Source organism: Aspergillus viridinutans, assembly GCF_018404265.1.
Source record: "Aspergillus viridinutans IFM 47045 DNA, scaffold_4, whole genome shotgun sequence".
Taxonomy (NCBI): domain Eukaryota; kingdom Fungi; phylum Ascomycota; class Eurotiomycetes; order Eurotiales; family Aspergillaceae; genus Aspergillus; species Aspergillus viridinutans.
In genome coordinates, this window is record NW_025091220.1 from 448,902 (window position 1) to 469,212 (window position 20,311).

Genomic DNA, 20,311 nt, shown 5'->3' on the forward strand with positions numbered 1-20,311 from the left:
GCGAAGGACGAAATCATCTCAACGCAACGTGTACTGATAGAGACTGTGTGGCAGTGAGATTTCGAATCAGTCAGCAACATGTTTCAAAGTGCACCCAGGCAGGAGGCCTTCATAGTCGTTCCAAAAATCCAGGACAACAAGTTTGTACTGCCTGGATTTGGCCTGCCGCTTGATTATGCACCGATGGAGCAGAACATCTACGGTGTCCAGAACCGAAGCCTGTTTCCAACAAGTCTGGACGATCGGGATATAGCAAGGGGGGACGTCGAGTAAGGCACAAACCAGTCCGACAAGTTGCGTTCAGCATTTCTTCTTTAATGATTCTGATTGAGAGCAGTCAACCTGTTTTGCCCCTCCGTGAAAAAGGAATGATGAGGGTGATGGAGCGCATCACAGATATGCCTGATTGGCATAAAAAGGTAGGTTTGCTCATTTCTGGCTCGGCTGAATCGCGGCCTGCTTGCCATCGTGCGAAGCCTCAATTACTTCGGCCTCGCTTCCTTTTCGGAATGAACTCAACTAACTTTTCGACAGGTGTTCAATCCCGAGGTTGCCGAAACATGGAAGAAAGAAGCAATGGCAGGACCGGAAGATATCTCAGAAAACATGGCCGACTGGATTATCGACGAGCTACAATTCAAAGCGATCATCTACGAGCATACCAACGTCGTCTCGTTGTACAACGGCGACGTTACCAAGTCAGACCACAATGTGCCGGAATCGTTTCGGACTCAACTCTGCTCGGCAACCAAAGCCCTTGAGGACGTGCCACCGGGATTGAAGTTCTATAACCCAGGAAGCAACCAGGTGCAACGCGATCTCGTCCCGATTGCATTCTTTCCTCTTGTGTATGGGCGAACACGTATTCTTAAGGACCGAATCATTGGACTGGATGATGCATTGGACAGCATGGGCCAAGGGGTGGTGATCCCTGTCCCTCCAGAGACGATCACGCGCCAAGACATGGCTTGGAGAGTCGCTGCTCGCGCTGACATCGATGCTAAGCCTTTCAGTCGCAGGTTCCAGATTCTTCCATGTGATCTTGAGCTGAAGGACGACGGCAGATGGCATATTATCAGTTATATCAATAACCTACACCCGGTGCATCACCGTAACATATACAAGCTGATCGAGGACATGTTCAACATGACAATTCCTCAGTGGAATGCATCCCTGACTCCGCTCAAGGATATGCTTCACTCCCGTGCACGGCTTGAGTATAAGAAAGCCCAGTACCATCCCATTTCAAAGGAGGTCGAGGAACAAACACCTCAACCAAGACCGGGTGAGGCGGAAGTAGAGTATCACGATAGGCTGGATGCGTGGAGGATGGAGCATTGGAGAGCCGTCCAACCCGACGCTGGGAGATTTATTCCCTGGGCCGTACCACCCTGGATGATGTCTTTGCTGCCAGCAGATCTTCCGTCCCCGGTCCGGATTGAGCAGGGTGTTGAACTGAACAGAGACTATGGAAAACGGGGGTTACAGCTGTTTGTTAGAATCACCAGTTACGATCTGACGCCTGAGCGTCCGTACACTGAAAACGACTGGCACTGCGAAGGCCAGATGGTGAGTTTCTTTCGCAATTGCAACACCGAATGACTCTTGCTTTTACTGACGGTCCCTGTAGAATGAGCATGTGACCGCGACAATGGCTTACGTCTACCACATCGACAATGTGCAAGTTCCCTCGCTGGAATTCCGCCAAATCTCCGAAACCGCCACCCTGACCGAGGTCGAGCACGAGCCCGACGACACAGTCTGGCTAAAGCAAGTCTACGGCTTGGAAGACGGAGAATCTACCGCCCAAAGCATCGGCAAAATCAAAACGCCCCTCGGCCGAGTCATCATTATCCCGGCCACCCTCCAGCACCGCGTGAACCACTGCGAGTTGATAGACAAAGACAAGCCTGGCTGTGTCAAGCTGCTCTCCCTTTTCCTAGTCGACCCCAACATCCGCATCATTTCGACGGCCAATGTCCCGCCCCAGAGACTGGATTGGACCTTTGACGGAGTCGACCCCCAGGAACTGGAAGGCCTGGATCAGATGCTGCAACAACTTACCGTTCGGTTCTCGGAGACGAAGGATAGACTACCTATCTCCCTGAACGAGGCTAGGAAATTCCATGACGAGGTTTTCTGGGAGAGGGTTCGATTCACCAAGTACCAGCAGGTTGCTTTCGAATCGAACGTAGTCATTCTTTAACACTGGTCGCTGAGCTCTGCACTGCTCATCGGCAGACTGTTATTTCTATCTACTATGTTGCCGTCTTAGTTAAATTCTAGATCCAGACTCCAGTTTGAAAAATTATACATCATTGACGAAGACGAAAGACTCATTTGAAAAATCCACATTTCCAGTTTTTAGTCCTGCAAAGACCATTTCTATCCAAATGCTATGATAACAGTATCTAATGACAAAACCAAATCGCCGTGCGCTATGCATGCAAACTACATGTACGCGATAGATGAGTACGTAATGAAATGACCTCGAGCGCCAAACAACCGACAACACACTTTTCTCGGACGTGAAACACATGAAACTTTTCCTTTTTGTACAAAGCCAATACCAATGCCGTGCAAGACGGTTTCAATGGAGATGGTCATTACTAAGTTCCCTTCCACTCGGGGAACTCATCATCGAGCTTCAGGCGAGCAGTCACGTTCATACTCATCAATTCCTGAATGAGAAGCTTGGCCGCGTAGGGGATTGTCATTTTCACGACGCTCCGAGAGGACTTGCACCGCTGACACCAGTTCAGATAGCCCATGAACCCGCACTGCTCGCAGACGTCAATCTCGTGGCGATCGGAGGAGATCATGAGACGCTCGAGAAGTAGTTGGCTGGTTCCGTAGGCGATAAGACAATCACGCTCCATCTCTCCCAGGCGGAGACCACCGTCTCGCGAACGACCTTCCGTGGGCTGACGGGTCAGAATTGCGCGAGGTCCGCGCGCACGCGAGTGCATCTTGTCTTGCACCATGTGCTTGAGCTTCTGATAGTAGATAGGGCCGGTGAAGACGTAGAATGGAAGGGCTTCGCCGGTGATACCAGACGTGAGATAGTCTTTGCCTCCGTAACTGAAGCCGTGGTCGATCAGAATCCGCGAAGCCTCCTCCACAGGGGTGCCGCCGAAGCAGGTTCCGTAACCGTGGTGACCAGCAAGCACACCAGCTTTTCCAGCAACAAGTTCCAGCATTTTCCCGACTGTCATTCGGGAGGGGAAACCATGCGGATTCATGATAATGTCAGGATTGATACCTGCATCCGTGAACGGCATATCTGCCTGGTCGGCTATGATTCCAACGACACCCTTCTGACCGTGGCGAGAGGAGAATTTGTCACCTACTTCCGGTCGACGGGTTTGGCGAACAAGAACCTTGACGAGTTGGTTCTCGTTCTCCTGTACGGAATACATGACCTTGTCAATGTATGCTGGGTCATGAAGCTTGTAAGTCATGGGCGTCGGTGTATACTGAACTGGTCGGCCAGCATCGGAGCCAATTCCCGACAAGTTGGATTGCTCGGGTGTGCTCTTGTTGATATAGACCTCGCCAGCATTTACCTGTTCACCGACAGCAGCCAGACCATCCGCTTCAAGCAGTGCATGCTTTCTGATGGGGGCACCATTCTCGTATGTTGGGGGATTGAGTCTGTCCTTTGTACCGTTCGAATAACTCTTCAGGTTGGTCACGTACTTCCGGTACACTTGGCAACGACCGAAGCCACGATCGACGGAACCCTTGTTCAAAACCAGCGCGTCTTCAATATCGTAGCCGGAATAACTCATGACCGCCACCATAGCATTCTGACCGGCGGGAAGTTGATCATACTTGACCAGTTCAATTGTGCGTGATTTGACCATGGGTTTCTGTGGGTACACCATGAGGTAGAGGATAGAATCGATCCGAAGGAACTGATTTGATGCGATGGCTCCAATAGCTTGTTTACCCATCGCACACTGATACGTGTTACGGGGCGATTGGTTGTGGTGCGGGTACGGGATCAAACCAGCGACGGCTCCAAGCACCGTAAAGGGTTCGATCTCCAAATGTGTCGTTGTATCTGTGATGTCTTTCTCATAAATAGCGATCAAGGAGTCGTTCTCCTCGTTGACATCGAGGTATTCGACCAACCCCTGAGCCAAGAAATCGTCGAATTGCATCGTGCCATCACGCAATTTCTCCAAGTGGCGGACTGTGACGAGGGACTTGCCATTCTCGACAACGATGAGAGGTCTGCAAATCCGACCATCGTCAGTGGCGATATGCACTGCACATTGGTGATGGTTGATGTAAATGCTGACAAACTCCGAGATACGACCCATGCGCCGTAATCTGCGAAAAGCGTTGAGGAAATATTTAGGGCGACGAGTGAGTGCTATCGGCGTTCCGTTGATGGAAATTGTGTAACTGCCGGGGGTGTATAGCTGTTTACCACCCAGGGCCAGGATGTCTTCAGCTCCGAGCATAAAAACGAGGTTCTTAATTGGACCTTCCTCATCATTCGTCGTGATATGGGTCATGAGCGCCAAGTTCTTTACCAAACCACAGGCTTCACCTTCAGGGGTATCTGCCGGACAGAGCATACCAAATTGAGACGGCTGCAGAGCTCTGGGACCACTGACTTTTCTGGTCTTTTCGAACTGACTGCTGATACGGGTCATCATGCCCAACGCGGCGATGTAACTAAGCCGACTAAGAACGTGGGTAACACCAGCACGCTCCATACGGAAACGTTTCAAACTCCAGTTACCCGTCGAAATGGCACGGTTCATGCCCTGAGTGATATGGTTGCTGTGCATACTCATGACAGTCCACGCATCGAATTGTTCAGCGCGGTTGCGCTTATTCAACACTTTGTCGATGTTCATCTTGATGTCGAAGCAGAATTTCTTGAACAAATCTTCAAAAAGGAGAGCAAGAAGCTGCCCAGCCAATTCCAGACGTTTGTTCCCCAGGTAGTCACGATCATCAACCAGAGAGGGGTCATTCTTGGCCATCAGAACTCGACGCGCCATGTGAGCGACGTATACCGCCTTTGGTCGGAAGTTCATATTTTTGACTTCAATGTGAGAAATGATGACAGAGGCGATAGCCTCGACGGCTTCTTGAATGTGAGTTCGACGATAAGACGACTGTTTCCGGTTGATCTTAATCCGTGCACCGATCCAGTCCAACGCTTGTTGTTGAGTGTAGATTCCCACTTTGATGCTTTCCTCGAAGTTGATGGCAAAGTCATCCTGGTAGAGGCTGTCGACACCAGCAACTAGGAGCAACATTTCCTGTTCCGTGTGTATACCCATGGCTCTCAGAAGAATTACGATGGGGATGTCTTCACTGAGGACGTTGTGCTTCACGTAGAGCTTGTCCTTCTTGAGGATAATATAACTTTTGGATTTACGCTCGTTGGACGAACTGCAGTCGCAGGTCAGATAAGCGGGAAACCAAAATGATATGAGCGGAGAGCACAAAGAACAACTCACCTAGTGACGGACGCCTGAACAATTTCCTTCTTCGGGTCGGTTTCGACAATGATTCTGTTCTTGCTCAACTGCTCCTGGACGAGAATAACTTTCTCTGTACCGTTGACAATGAAGTATCCACCAGGGTCCAGAGGACACTCGTTCAACACCGTCATCTCCGAGGGAGTCTTGTTCGCCAACACACACTTTGAGCTTCGAAGCATGATTGGCATTCTGCCAATCGACACTCCATTGCGAGTGACCCTTTGGCGCCCACGAATATACTCGAAATTGACCAGAATAGGGGCCGCATAGGTTGTATCACGGAGGCGGCACTCGTGCGGCGAAACGGTCGACGGGGTAGCACCGGGGGTGACATCCTGGGGCTCGTCCGCACGGCACGGCGAACCGACGTAGATATCTGTAAACTTGATATAAAAGGTGTGATCGATGTCGCTACGGATAGTAGAACTGGACTCGACGATCTTCTTCAGTTGCACTTCGATAAAGTAGTTGTATGAGTCAATGTGCTGCTTCACCAATCCTTTCACTTTCAAGAAAGCCGGCAACAGGTTCCATTTATCCTTGGCAGTGTTGATTGGGTCCGTAAGTGATTTGTTATAGTAGAACGGTTCGAGAAGGGCATCGAAGGGATCCCTATGACGGTAGGTCGGTCCTGAAGGCTCATCCGCGCGATCATTCTGCTCGACGTTCTCCGCGGTCGGTGCTGGGTTTGTAGGTGGTTTCGACTGGATAGAACGTCTTCTCTTGCTAGAAGCGTCAGTAGACCCTTTCCTAGAAGGAGCTGCAGACTATTTGAATCCAATATGAATCGTTAGCACGAACAAAGATACTGAGACGATTGTGCGGAGAAACTTTTGCCATACCTCAGGAGGCTGCGCAGATTGCGCCTGACTGGCCGCAGGGGGTTGTGGCCTCCTACGAGGAGGCATTGACGCAGTAGAAATACAAGATGCTGCGATATGGTTGTGATAAATGAGGAGTCTACAAAAAGACTATTGAGGAAATATCATGGTGTTTCAGAAATGTTTGCTGGGCAATTTCTTATCGTCGAGGGGAAGATCCGAAATCCGCATTAGAAATTCCATTGTAGAGCGGAGGGGCGGGTTATGTAAGCAGAGTAGCTATCTACAAAAGGCTAGGCTAAAACAAAGCTTACAAACTTGGTGCTAACCAGATATGGCAGGATATTCGACTAGTACCGCAGTGGCTCTCATAGTTCCATTTATGGCCCTTCATCCATCTCCTACGGAATGGCTGGGCAGACAGAGCTTTCAAAGAGTAAGAGTATAGATAATGTCGTCCCAAATCAAATTATACGGATTCAACCTTGAGAGATACAAGACGAGTTGACTTTTGCCTATCCGGATTCACAACAGAAACCTGCAATGGAGAATACCTTCAACTTCTAGCGGACATGCAATTTTGTCTATCGACTACTGTAACCATTGGAGAATTTGAAGCAGTGTGAGACCTGGCTGAATCATGACTGAGCACCAAGGGAAGAGAGGCTCCATCAAATGGCCTCGAGTGAAAGTACAACATGTGAGACCGCTGCATAACAATGCCTTTCCAGAAATGCTATAGTGGTGCTGCAAAAAGCCATGAAATTGTATACAGGGAGAGAAATCGAGCCTAGACAGCTTCAAGGGTTGTTCTTCTCATGCTGTGTTGAGACCCTTTGAAGCGAGACCACTTGTTGGAGTTATTCATATGCACAATCAATAGAGTGGCTGCAGGCAAACTTACCGAAGTCCTCGAGAGATCTCTGTTTCACGCTTCGGCTAAAGCTTTTACCATTCATGAGATTGTCAAAGCCCGTCGAGCCCTGCAGCAGGTAATAAAGACCACCCATGATGCAGAAAACACCAAACGAGAAGACCCAGATACGGACAACAGCAACAATCGAGGTTTGGCCGCCGACGAACCAACCGAATATGCAGAAAAATGTAGCCACGAGATCGACAACTAGAATGGCTCCTGTCAATTGCCAAGAAGGAATTGATGACCAGAAGGGCCCATTCGCGCGGGTGATGAAAATGAGCCAATTCTCGGTCAGTGATATCTCGAGGAACAGAACCTCGTCGCGTTCTCCGAAATTCTGGATGATGCCACCTTCTTCGCCACTGTTCATGATAGTAGTAAGCGCAACCCAAGTCCCTGCGGCAAGTACCAGACCAAGAAGAATAGACATGCCCCATAGCTTGGGGAGGTTCCACTTCACGGGGGTCTTGGAGTACGGAGCGTTATCGTAGGCAATGGCAAGTGTGGCAATATCAGCAAAGATGGCGATGAAAACAACGAGCTGTAGGTTGAGACTTTCATTCAAGATTGCAATCCACAAACCCAGAAAAATTTCGAGGTGCAACGACAAGGCAATCCGATACACCACATATGCATACATGCGGTGAAATATCTGACGTGAAGTCTTCAATGCATCAATTATGGCAGACAAGCCGGGAGCAAGGAAGACAATATCAGCAGCAGAGCGCGCCGCATCAGAGGATCCTTCAACGGCAATACCAGTGTCGGCTTTCTTGAGCGAAGGGGCATCGTTGACGCCGTCACCCGTCATTGCCACAAGGTATCCACGTTGCTGTAGAATCTCCACAACGTTGTATTTGTGCTGCGGAAAGACCTCCGCGAAGCCGTCGGCAGCTTCGACAAAGTCATACACCTCTGATCCAGGCATTGTTCCTCCACCTCCGAGACCGAGCCGCTCCGCATTATACACATTGGTGCCGAGTCCAAGTTGACGCGACGTCTCTCGAGCAATCCCAACCGCATCACCGGTTAGCATTTTGATCGAGAGGCCCAGGCTCTTCGCCTCACTGATGGTTTTCGCAGTGTCGTGCCGTGGAGGGTCGGAACATGGCATGATACCGAGGATCTCCCAACTGCCCTGATCGCGTTTGCGAGCAACTCCAAGCGAACGGAAGCCGCGAGTTGCAAATTCAGCAACTTTGTTCTTGTATGCGGTATCAATCTCTTCTGGGATGGGATGGTCCTCCTCGACGGTCTTGAGAACGAAGAGAGGCGCGCCTTTGACACAGGTCATTCGGCGACCCTGGGGCGACTGCACTACAGCCGTGACTTTCTTTGAAACAGGATCAAACGGATGGAATTCCAGCACCTTGTATTGCGTAAGCGCAGCTTTTGCACGCGGATAATGTCGGAGTGCTTTGAAAAATGCTTTGTCAATGGCATCCATGCCCTTCTTCTTCCTCGAGGCGGCCAAGCAAGCAGTCAACATGAGATCGTCCGGTTCAACCCCAGCAACAGTGTATGGCTCTGACAATGATAGCTTATTTTTCGTCAGTGTGCCGGTCTTGTCAGAGCAGAGGATCTCGACACCAGCCAAAGACTCAATCGCCGATAATCTTTGCACAATGGCCTGTTTCTTAGCTAGGTACGCAGCGCCTACCGCCATTGTAGTCGTGACAACGGCAGGGAGACCGACAGGTACACCGATAATAGTAATGGCCAAGGTGAACTCGAGTATTGTAATGATGCCATTTGAGCGGTAAAAAGACGAAACCCACACAACAAGCAAGGTTATGATGACCAGGACAAGGAGGACGGCGCCGATACCATTGAGCACTTCAGTGAAGTGGCCTGATCCAGAGGATGCAGCATTAACTAATGCGGCAGCCTGTCCGACAAAGGTATAATCACCAGTGGCGGTAACAACGATCATTGCTCGACCACGTTTGACGGCAGACGATGCGTAACAGGTATCTCCTTTGTGTTTGTCAACTGCCAGAGATTCACCAGTGATCGAAGATTGGTCCACCTGGATAAGGGTGGGCGACACTATCCGGCCATCGGCTGGTACAATTGTGCCCTTCTCGAGTCAGCAGAGCTCATCCTTCATCCAAACTTGGAGATTTGGCAGTACAATACCTCCTCGATTCTGACTATATCTCCAGGCACGATCTCCGACGCGTCAATTTCATTGAACTGACCTTCGCGGCAGACAATTGCTTTGAGAGCGAGTGTTTTCTTGAGTTCATCGACAATAGACCCCGCCTGAAATTCCTGAATAAAGCCTACAGATGCGTTGAGCAAAAGAAGCGCACATATGACACCGAAATCGACCCAATCTCGAAGCCCGGCGGCCAAGACAGCAGCACCCTGTGCTCACAGAATCAGTCGTCTTTCTGAAGGGATTAACATAAGCAGCATGATGGTTTCATACCTCCATTACAAACTGGACAGGTCCAACGAAGAAGGACAAAAATTTGAGCAGGAGGTTTTCCTTTTCTTCCTTCATCCGATTGGGGCCGTACTTTCTCCGTCGATGCTGAGCCTCGATTTCGCTGAGGCCTTTTTCTGGGTCTGTCTGTAGCATCTCATCGGAAACACGACGAGTAATGACACCTGTGTCAATGGCTATATCGTCATCCACGTCAACGTCACCATCCACTGTTTGGAGATCGTCAATGAGAGCGTCCATGTTCTCCTCTTCGGCATCTTCATCATCGTTCTCGTCTGTAGGGATCGGTTTCTTCTCATCCGGCATGCTGGCCACGAGAGGGCTTTTGGTGTTCACACCACTGAGCCGGCGAACAGGCACTGTGTTTTCCTGGTTCAGAAGGGCCCCAAGAGGGTCTCTGCCGAACTGACCAACCATTGTAGAAGATAAGACAGTAGAAAAGGTAGACAGATTGAGACGTATAACGTATAGAAGTATACAAGTATGACTCAAAGAACAATCAACGATGGGGCTTAAAGGACCATCTGAAAAAGCGAGTAGAAGCAGGTGTCAACAGAGCCACCCGAACAAGACATCACAGAGCGTGGGATTCATGGAGGAAGGTGCAGACAACCCATTCAGGGAAGGAAGCAACGTTAAGTAATAAAGGAAGGGCCCCATCGTCTCCTTCTTCGCAACGTTCAGTCAAAGAGGTAGAAAGTGAGGGTTAAAAGCTATGAGTGAAGCAGGAGAGGATGGAGAAGATGAATCGGCCAAGTATCAGGTGTTTTATTACCTCCTCACGAGGACCCCGTCTAACCATCCGGTTTCTGTGTCCAGTTTCATTTACACCTTAGTTTACCGCCTAAGTCTCCCATCATTACATTGAACTCCACATGTATGCAATGCCTCCATTGACGATCTGAGTGGGGATATATGTCCATTCTCAGTCTGGAAGCTAACCGTAGTTTGTGTCGACGATGGAGAAGTCAATTTTGCAGACACCTCTGATTCAAGCATGACAGGGACACTTCTAATAGAGCACCAGCAATGCAATATCGACGGAAGTCTGCATTTGAAGTACAAAACAGGAGATTTGCCGTGTTGCCCTCTCGCTTATTGAAGCCATTGCAATCATATCGACAGATCCTCGATCCAATCTCCAATGCTGCCGTCAAGCGCAGTGTAAGAAGAATTCGTGTTGCCGCCAAGGACCCCATGAATGGAGAACCCTTTGCGGTCATCACAAGCGACCGATCATAGAGAATGAGGTACGTTCAAAATGAAAAGCTTTCTCTGATGGATCGCGTTGAGGAAATAGTACTGACGCCTCCATTCCGCCAATTGGAGATCCTCCTCAAATAACGTCTGCTTACGTAACCCGGCTTCTGCTGTGGACGTCATTGCGGCCAAGGGCACACAGCTCCCTCTGACGAATCTATATCAGAGAAGTTTCACGGCCAGCAAATAAACTTGAATAAAGTGATTTTTGGAGAGACATACATGCTCCTCTGAGAGTCAAGCTACAACAAACTAACATCGTTAAAAATCCACTTCTGCGAATTTGCACTCCATGAAAACGCTATCTCTGTGGCTTCGGCGAGCTCAGCTCACCTTCACTTGATAATCTTCATAATTTGGGTATATTCAAGGAAAAATTCCCTGCGTAAACCGGAGTCCTAATTCTTAAGTCATAGTCCTGGCCGTTGCCTATCCTTGGCTCGGCACCATGAATCGGGAGATCCCAGGGTTCTACTATGGTACGTGGATGTTCTCTCATGATGGTCTACAGTCAAAGGTTATATCTGCAAGGTGGAACTCTTGACTTGAACTCTCATTGATACCATACAGATCCCGACAAGAAGAAATATTTCAAGATCCAGGCTAGTCATAAAGCCGCCCCAGGAGCACAGTACTCAAAAGATGCAGTGAAGAGGAAACGGGTCGAGCATGAGGTTGTAGACTTGATCTTAAGCTTCCAGATGGACCATGGAACTCACTATTTGCTAGAAACGCCAGAGGAAAGTCCACCTCAGTCGGAGACTGGCAAAGGAGAAAATCAGAAGGTCACCGTTCGTGCGAAGTCCCCTTCTCGGAATTGAACGAGAAATCGGAGCGCAACAGATATCAAAGCCCTTGCGACAAGAGCAACAAGGTCTCACATATGCTAGCCAAATCAGTCGAAAACAGTTACATCGATTTGAACCGTGGCCAAGTGATTACACCATTAAGCATGTGCTACGCAACAACCGTTCTGGCATCCTTATTGCCAGTGAGTTCAAGCCTCGGCCTCGTATTTTTATTCCCTACGCTGATTGCTTCCAAAGGTGGCCACCGCGGTGGTGAATCTTCGGTCTCGTAAGTTTTTTTGAGCTCTCATATTCGGTTTGACGCTTTTCTCTTCATTGACACTTCCGTCAGAGTATGCTTTCCAGACACCGACCAAGAGATTTGGACATATAATCGGACGATGGAGCGAGTGCTCTTCCGAGAGCCGTACAGAGTATGTGTTTTTATCGCTCTTCCCAAAACGATTCAGTGATGTAAAACACATGCTTATACGCCATTGTACAATCTCAGCTCTCTTCTATCTCCTTGAGTCATACCGGATACTTGCTGTAAGCCGATATGGAATCCGCAAGGGATCAACCAGCTAACAAGATTAGGGCCACGATGGATAGTGGTCCAAATGGCGACTCGTTCCTCGCTCCACGTATGCTGCCTGACCTTGGTGAAGGCGGCGATTATCGTTGGCCTGCTTTCTGTACGTACATGAGATCTGCTCGCAGTGTTTGGGGAGAGAACGCTGATTGACGTTCATCCCCAATTAGTCGCCCATCCAATTCGCATTCGTACTGAGTCATCCTTGTGGTGCTCGTCGCCATGTCCAGAGGGAGACAAAGCACTCTTCGCGATTGGTACATCCGAAGGCCTGTATACTCTAGAAGGATTGGGAAGTTACTGGACTCTATCCAAGAAGCCGTTCCCCAGCGATGTCTCCACCGGAAAGCCAATTTTCCATCGGCGTACAGATTCCTCTCACGCACTAGTTACTAGCGTTGAATGGCTGTCTTCGACTGTCATCGCTGCTGGTCTGAAAGACTCAACCGTCTTCCTTCACGATCTCCGCAGCGGGGGGACTGCAACGCGTCTACAACACCCCCATGCAGTCACGAAGATCAGGAATCTTGATCCTTATCGAATCGTCGTGGCAGGTATAAACTCGGTACGCACTTCGGTCATGTCTTTGTCTTTGCATCCTAGAATGAAGACTTCACTTTCCTGCCTTTTCAAGAGAAATCAAGCTAATAACGTTACCTATAGCTTCAAATGTACGACATCCGGTACGCACCTAACGGCCTACAGCGCAATCCAAACCCCAATCATCCGCGTCACACTTCGACTAGGCCATATCTCTCATTTTCCGACTTCTCACCGGAAGTCATCCCCGACTTTGATATCAGTCCTGAACTTGGGCTTCTGGCAAGCGGTGAGGTCACTGACCTTTTTGACCCCAGGCAAGCCTACTAATCCTGTGTCAATAGCTTCCGATGAGCGCAAGGTTCAATTGTTCTCCCTTCGTACTGGAGAACAAGTCTTTTCTCCTCTAACGAAATACCAATACGCAGATCCTATTTCCTCGCTACGGTTTGAATCGGGTGATGGGTCATTGCATGGGCCTCAGACCCCCACTCTACTGGTCTGCTCTAGTGCTACTGTTGACGAGTGGGGTTGGTAGGTAGATTCTCCATGTATTGACATTTCCATGACGGATATTATGAGCCTAGAAACTAGGCCGTTTGTATGTTGAGTCGTGGCATTATCATGAGTTATGATATAACACCGCTTCTGTGGATATAAGCCAGCAATTGGGACTAATATGAATGGACCCATATAGTCGATTGACAGTCTTCAGTCCAATCCACCTGCTAGCCATTCTCCAACTTCCACTCCGATCCCCTTGGCCATCTCCCCAATCCAATCGCCGGAGACATTAACACACCATTTCTCGCCAGCGTCAGAGGTCGTATTACCGCTGCCCGAACCCCCAGCCCCCGCCCCCATGCGACTAGAGCTATCCCGACCCGCCGCAGGCACGACCAGCCGCAGACGCCGGAGCGTAGCCAGCTCCGCGTATATTGCATCGGCAACAGCCGTCATACGGGTAGGGTTTGCAGGAGGATTCGGGTCGATAGCGTGGTAGATGGCGATCAAGCGCTCCAGCGGAAAAGGACGGGCAGTGAGGATTGTAGACGGGCCGGTGATACCGGGGGCGCCGCCGGAGGTAGTAGCAGAGGTAGTAGCAAAGGCGGACTCAAGCGTGGACTTTGTGATGCGCGTCTTCTGTCTCTTGCCCTTCTTGCCTGGGGTGGAGGCGTCTTGGCGGGCTGCTCGGGCGTCTTCGGCCTGCGCCTGCGAGAGGAGTTTCAGGCGTCGTCTGTGATGGGCGCGCTTGTTGCGGGCTGATAGCGAGGAGGAGGAGAATTTGGAGAAGAAGATTGTGTCGAGGCGTTGCGGGGTGTGCGAGGCGAGGTAGGCGGAGGTGAGGATTAGAGTAGGGAAGTAGGGGAGGGAAGGGAGCGGGGAGGGGGCAGACGCTGCGGTCAGCGAGGGTTTGAGGCTGGAGCCGAAGCCGTTGGTCGTGGGGGCGGAGTCCTCTGTGACGATGTGGTGCACCAGCGCTGCTTCGCCTTGCTGGCGGAACAGCGCGCGGTTCTTAACCAGCAGCCGGGAGAAGTCCCATTCGTTGCCTCCCGGGGCCGTCTCGCCGGCGACGATTGGCGAGACGAATTGCGGCCAGAGTTTCTCGCATATTGACCGGAAGGTAGGTATCGAGCTGGCCGTGGGCCCGACCAGCGAGTCGTAGACGGCCGATACGAAATGGGGGTATAGCTTCGCGGCGGTTTCCTGCGGGAGTCCGTAGACCGGGGGTGATTCGGAGTTCAGGATGATGGCAGTGGCTTCTTTGCGCGTGTACGGAGGGAAGCTGATGTGCGGGACCGCGGCAGACTGCAAGAAGAGAGGACGCGGCGTCGAGCTGAGGATCAGAACGACACATAGGGAGGGGATCTGCTCAACGCCAAAGAATCGCGTCAACAACCATCGTCCACACCACTTGATTCTCTCATAAACACCGACTTACCACCTCCCCAAGTCTCGCCAGCGCAGCAAGAAGCGTCTGCGGCGCCTCCCGCTGTCTATCAATCTCATCCAGCACAAGCACAAACTTCTCTGTCTTCTTCCCGGCATTCGAAGCGAGGCACTCTGCAAGCAGCACCGCGAGCGTACTCACATGCTCGCACCGGCCCTTTCCGAACTTCTCCCACTCATGCTTGAGTCCCAGTGCCTCCAGCGTCGCCCAAAGAATCTTCGTCAGCAGATGGCGAGCCGTGATACACTCCGTGCTCCGAACAATGGCGTGCGGCACCGCAAGGGCGGAGAGGACGGCGCGGACGATAGTTGACTTGCATGTTGCGGAGATACCGTGGACGACAACAGTAGAAGGACTAGATATCCCAGGCTAGAAAGCAATGTTAGTCCTAATGCGATATGTATCTCATCCCTTGGCGCGGATAACAAGCTCAACAAGATTGAACAAACGTACCCCAAGAAGACAGGCGAGCTGCCTGGTCTGGACCTCTCGACACGGCCATCGCTGGCTGATTGACCGGAGATTGTCCGCGCGGAGCATAGGGGTAATGGAGGATAAGTGAGAGTTGGCTACGCTCCAAGCTCTGAAGCTAAGCAATGAGGTGTATCCCGTACGTAAATAATGTGGTTGTGTACCTCTCGAGCTCGCTGAAGTTAAATGATTTGGAAGACGCGCGGATGCCTTTCACATGCCAAGTCACGTGCATCTGAGACGTCAAGGCACTGCTCCGTACCGCTTATATGTACCTCTCTAGCCGAGAGACAACTCGGAGATGGTGTCTACAAGTTTGTACATGGGGAATCGTGATTGCAAAGAATATGTCACTGAAGAGTATGGGTACATCTATTCTACCGAATGTGCTATTGTGACAAGCATGGAAGAAAAAGGCAGTAATCAGAGATAAGACAACAAAAAAATCCTGAACCGGCAAAAACAGATAGAGAATGTTGCCAGGGCCATATTTCCTTGCTCAGAAACGAAGTCAGCTCATGTCAAATGCAATGACTGCCCTGCCCGCGCGGTTGGAGGAGCCAGGCTCCTTAACCAGCTGCACTGCCAAATCTCGGTTGACGTCCATATCAAAAGTAAAACGAAGAAAAATGCCAAAAAAAAAGACAGATTCGGAATGGAAAAAGCTAAAAGCACATATGGGGATCATAAAAGATGTTGTATGCATGTGTGACATGATTGCAGTAGCAGAAGCCAATATGCAGGATAGTGTTGCAGAAAAGTACAAGGCATAATGCACGCGTATGCATCGTCGTCAACTGCATCATATCATCAGGAAATAACACAAAATGCAGATGGATTGCATGGAGGTAAAAATCTTGCTGTGGTATCAAAAGCCATGTTCCCCAGGTTGACCTTGGGTTAAGGTGGCCGTAAGTCATCAAGATCGTAGCATCATCTCAATATGAGTACAGTGCGCCCAGCAAGAACTGACGATCCGGGACACAGCGTAGCGATTTAAAAGTAAGCGTACAGCTGGCTCTGAGCCCCGAGATTGCCGTTCGGCTGCTGAACAGCAGGGGCATAAATGCCGGAAGAGTTCTCGCTGGCACCGCCGGAGGTGGTGTTGGAAACAGAGCCGGAGCCAGAAGCGGGCATGAGATTCTGAGTTCCAAAATGGGGTCCAACAGTAGGAGCAGGGAATGAGTTATGTTGATACAGGAACGGCTTCTGGGGGCCTTGCAAGGGACCCGGAAGCTGGGCAGAGTTCATTTCGTTGGGGGTGACCTGCCCGCTTGTCGCGGCGCTTCCCCTACCAGAGCCTTCGGATGCCATCATTTTACCAGCAATGCGGCGGCCATGGGGAGTCTGGCGGATGGAAGGCAGGATTGGGCGAATAGAGTCCACAATGCGAGCTCTGGTTTCAGGATCGGCGAAGTCCATCGCAGTCTGAACAACGTAATTGGCGAAGGAGTCGCGAAGCATCTTCTCAAGCTCAGCTCCTGCCAGCATTTCATCGATCATCTGACGTCTCATCTGGAACTCGGCGGTACGAAGGCACTTCTCGATCACATTGGAGCTGAACTTTTGCTTCGACAGAGCCGGGATGTTGCCACGGAAAGCTTGGCAGAGAGGCTCCGTGAAATGAGGCTCCGCAAGATCCAAAATGTATTGCACGACGTAGTTACCAAATGGATCCTGGACCAAAGCAAAAGCATTGGCCGTAATTTGAGCGATCAAACGAGCCCTCTGCTCGCCAGAGGCATGGTCAATGCAGCGCTGCAGAACACAGCATCCGTGACGATGGGTCCCGACCACCACACAATTGCCTCCAACGGCGTCGTAGATGAACTGCGCGTCTTCTGCAGAGAGACGGTTCAGGCACTTCTGGATGACATGATTGCCATTCAGGTCTTGAACCAGCTCCACAACATGATCACGTAGAGCCTGAATGACCGTCTGGATCTGTTCGGGGGTTGAGATGAATTCAATCATCTTCTGCAAAGCTCTAGTGCCATGCTGGTTCAAGGCTATCTTCACAAGTTGGTGGGCAGCGTTATTGATTAGAGCAGTTCGCTGCTCGTCATTAGAGTACTCCAGCAGTTTCTGGCACAGGTAGTTGCCGAAGGGATCTGTTGGAAAAGTTAGAAGACAAAAGGTTTCTTCGGATGCGAGAAGGATAAGCTTGACGAACCAGTCATTAGCTCAACGACATGCATATGAGTTTCGTCGAATATGAATTGGACGTGTTCAGGGTTACGTTCCTCCAGCTTTCTTTGCAGGTACCGACAGCCATGCTGATCTTTGCAAAGGGTATACAGCTCGCCCCGATAATGCTCCAGTGGAAAATTGGTGAAGCGAGACAGTTGGTTGGAATCTCCGTCCCCGCTTCTGCGAGCAGCGACGCCTTTAGCTTGACCTTCTGCCAGTCGATAGTTACCGTAAGGAGGATAAGCACCGTAGGGAGCGGCGGGGTTGAAGTTCTGAAGTTGACCATTAACCTGGACGGGATTTCCCATGTATGCTTGAATTCCATAGCCGTAGAAAGGCGCTGGGAACGCAGTCATCGCAGTCGGAGTGACCGTGTTATGGTTTACGGTGGCAGTAGTAAGCTGTGGTCCAAAAGGAGGAGCACTAGCCTGCAAAGTGGTTTGCTGATTCAGGGAGTTCTGAGGCTTGGGCTCATCATGTTGTGTGGCGTCCTTCTGCTGAGTGCCAATGGAATTGGTTGGAATCCTACCCAGGTTGGTGTTGTGTTGCTGAAAACTCTCAGCATGCGCTTTGGGGGGCGTAATTGCAGGGTTGAATCCGTCGCTCTTGACAGTGGGAACGTCGTTCGTAGAATAAGACGTCTGGAGCGAAGTTGGACGACTTGAGACGGCTGGACCCATATTTCCGTGGCCTCCCTCCTGGCTGTGGAAGAGGTTTGCTTCCAGGGAGTGTCTCGCAATGTGACGAGCAGGGTTGGGCGCTTGAGCGTGGCTCTCGCTGGTAGAGTTTCCGAGCTGATCAAGACGGAACATGTTTAGGGCGTTCTGCGGCATGCTCTGGTGGGAGGAGCGATGGCGGCTGTGTGTATTCCAAGTCTCCGGGTTAGGAGTCCGAGAATTTGCTAGATCCAACGCGTCCGAGTTTGCAGCCAGCTAAGGATAATGATCAGCAAGGTCGACCAGATACAGAACGACAAAGAAAAACGGTAATCACGGGGTGTGAGCGGGGCTCAGAAGAAGGAACTTTGTGTGGAGAAAGAGAAAGTAGAAAAAGCGCGTGCACATGATAAATCACTAGAACTTACCAAACCAGAATCGTTCCTACGCGATAGGGTAGGAAACTTGTCGTCAGGATCTGTCAGTTTGAGGTAACTCTTGATGTCAGGGGTAGGGATTCGATCCTCCTCTGTCACAGTAGCTCTGTCGTCCTCGTTGTGGAACAAGTACTTCGCAGCAGAGAAGGAGTCCAGGCCTGAAGCGTTGCTGAACGCAGTAATATTAGGACGAATCTGTGATCCTAGACCATTAGAGGGCATTGAATAACGGTGGATCCTGGGGTACAAGTCAGTCAGCTACCCCAGATTTGACAATGTTGCAGTAGGTCATGGACCAATGAGCGTTTGTGAGGGATCTCAAGCGAAAGGACGCTAAGCCAGCAATACGTGAATGCGAGCCATTTGCCAGATCTTGTGGAGATCTCCAGAAGAGCTTATCCAAAGCAAGCTTTTTCAAAGCAACCCAGCAACAGCAAAGCGAGATGTGTGAAAAAAGTGGGAACCAGCTACTTACGAAGGTCCAGGACGCAATGGAGAAGCAGTTTCTTGACCAAAATCCTCCTTTTCAGAATTTCTACGTGATCCAGGAACCGAATGAACAGAAAAACGATTGGTAGGTGTCTGAGCAGAGCTGTGGGTTGTTTGACTTGGTGGAGATGTAACTTGAGAAGGTGCGAAGACGTTGAAGAAGCCGGGAGAGGAGGTCACGCTAGAGGTAGAGAAGCGAGTTGGGCGAGTGAATGCACCAGCAAAGCCATTTTCACGGTACTCTGGGGGAGTGGTGGGCTCGCTGACTGGTCCCGACAGCCCAGCTTTGGCCAAGTCTCTGGCCAGCTGATCCATCTCTTGCTTCTCTCTCTCGTGCTGCATGTCCAGCAGCTTCATATCTTCTTCGAATCTTCTCCTCTGCTCACGCATATACTCTATATGCTGACGTTTTTTTTCGAACTGCAACAGAGTCAGAACATATACAAGTAGAACAAGCACTAAACGCAGATTGTAAAATGACATCATTCCCCAAGGCATGGACCCCGTACGCGGGGTACGATGACTCAACATGGTCAATTGAGGTCGGGTGAATGAAATAGTAACCAGCTGTGAATGACTACAGTAGCGGGAGGGGTGCAGGTGGGGCACGTTCAATAGGGGAACGAGGAACAGACAATAGCAGAGCGCATGGGATGAAAAGCAAGCACTACGGGGCAACTCAATTCATAATCGAAAGGCCGGCTTCAACGCTGACGAAACTGGGCAAAATACAATAGCCTATTGATATGGGAAGCTTACCGATGAGAGCAAATCTAGTGGATCGGCAACTTGAGGAGAACCTCCAACTTGGTTCAAGTAGCTCCACGAAGAGAGCTTACTCGAGTCCGTGGTAAATCGTCGTTGGAGGTTGGCGCGCACATCGCCTGACGGCCGCGGGAAGGCCGAAACGAAACTGGTATGGCCCGGAGAGAGCGAGTTATAGCCAGGGAACGTGGACTCGGAGGGAGGAGATCGCGGGGAAGGGAAGCGCAGCTCATCGAGGCGTTCACTCAGCCCATTCTTGAAGGCCATCTTGGGCAAGATAGGGCAGGATTCGCGGACTAATACCATTCAGGGGTTGAGACAGGTTAGAGCACAAGTTATATTATAGCTTTTTTGGGTAACACGAGAGATTTAAGGAAGCAATATCAACAACTGGGACCGATTGTCATCTAAGAAGACGACGGCTTTGGGCACAACTGCCAGGAGACCAGCGAGGGAGACATCGGTTGGCG

General features: G+C 50.5%; 6 protein-coding genes across 6 annotated transcripts; 2 read left to right on the plus strand and 4 right to left on the minus strand.

Annotated features, from left to right (window-relative positions):
* Nucleotides 1–78: 78 nt before the first annotated feature.
* Aspvir_006173 (DUF4246 domain-containing protein) lies at nucleotides 79–2,206 on the plus strand (the record flags this gene model as incomplete). The annotated part of the gene is made up of 4 exons (XM_043269381.1): nucleotides 79–269; nucleotides 338–419; nucleotides 535–1,569; nucleotides 1,631–2,206. 4 exons carry the CDS (start codon nucleotides 79–81, stop codon nucleotides 2,204–2,206), a joined length of 1,884 nt encoding a protein of 627 aa, XP_043125316.1.
* A 403-nt stretch (nucleotides 2,207–2,609) lies between these two features.
* Aspvir_006174 (DNA-directed RNA polymerase III core subunit RET1) lies at nucleotides 2,610–6,418 on the minus strand (the record flags this gene model as incomplete). The annotated part of the gene is made up of 3 exons (XM_043269382.1): nucleotides 2,610–5,418; nucleotides 5,487–6,277; nucleotides 6,353–6,418. The coding sequence occupies 3 exons, from the start codon at nucleotides 6,416–6,418 to the stop codon at nucleotides 2,610–2,612; spliced, it is 3,666 nt and encodes a 1,221-aa protein (XP_043125317.1).
* A 703-nt stretch (nucleotides 6,419–7,121) lies between these two features.
* Aspvir_006175 (plasma-membrane proton-efflux P-type ATPase) lies at nucleotides 7,122–10,119 on the minus strand (the record flags this gene model as incomplete). The annotated part of the gene is given in 4 exon segments (XM_043269383.1): nucleotides 7,122–7,219; nucleotides 7,236–9,330; nucleotides 9,390–9,620; nucleotides 9,685–10,119. The coding sequence occupies 4 exon segments, from the start codon at nucleotides 10,117–10,119 to the stop codon at nucleotides 7,122–7,124; spliced, it is 2,859 nt and encodes a 952-aa protein (XP_043125318.1).
* Nucleotides 10,120–11,410: 1,291 nt separating this feature from the next.
* Nucleotides 11,411–13,420, plus strand: Aspvir_006176 (uncharacterized protein; the record flags this gene model as incomplete). Its single annotated transcript, XM_043269384.1, has 10 exons — nucleotides 11,411–11,441; nucleotides 11,533–11,636; nucleotides 11,692–11,953; nucleotides 12,009–12,039; nucleotides 12,103–12,184; nucleotides 12,262–12,299; nucleotides 12,348–12,445; nucleotides 12,513–12,907; nucleotides 13,006–13,171; nucleotides 13,227–13,420. 10 exons carry the CDS (start codon nucleotides 11,411–11,413, stop codon nucleotides 13,418–13,420), a joined length of 1,401 nt encoding a protein of 466 aa, XP_043125319.1.
* Nucleotides 13,421–13,593: 173 nt separating this feature from the next.
* On the minus strand, nucleotides 13,594–15,373 carry Aspvir_006177 (origin of replication complex subunit 5 family protein; the record flags this gene model as incomplete). Its single annotated transcript, XM_043269385.1, has 3 exons — nucleotides 13,594–14,751; nucleotides 14,825–15,202; nucleotides 15,287–15,373. 3 exons carry the CDS (start codon nucleotides 15,371–15,373, stop codon nucleotides 13,594–13,596), a joined length of 1,623 nt encoding a protein of 540 aa, XP_043125320.1.
* Nucleotides 15,374–16,300: 927 nt separating this feature from the next.
* On the minus strand, nucleotides 16,301–20,147 carry Aspvir_006178 (putative RNA-binding protein; the record flags this gene model as incomplete). Its single annotated transcript, XM_043269386.1, has 5 exons — nucleotides 16,301–17,415; nucleotides 17,478–18,426; nucleotides 18,579–18,825; nucleotides 19,063–19,496; nucleotides 19,836–20,147. 5 exons carry the CDS (start codon nucleotides 20,145–20,147, stop codon nucleotides 16,301–16,303), a joined length of 3,057 nt encoding a protein of 1,018 aa, XP_043125321.1.
* Between the last annotated feature and the right edge of the window lie 164 nt (nucleotides 20,148–20,311).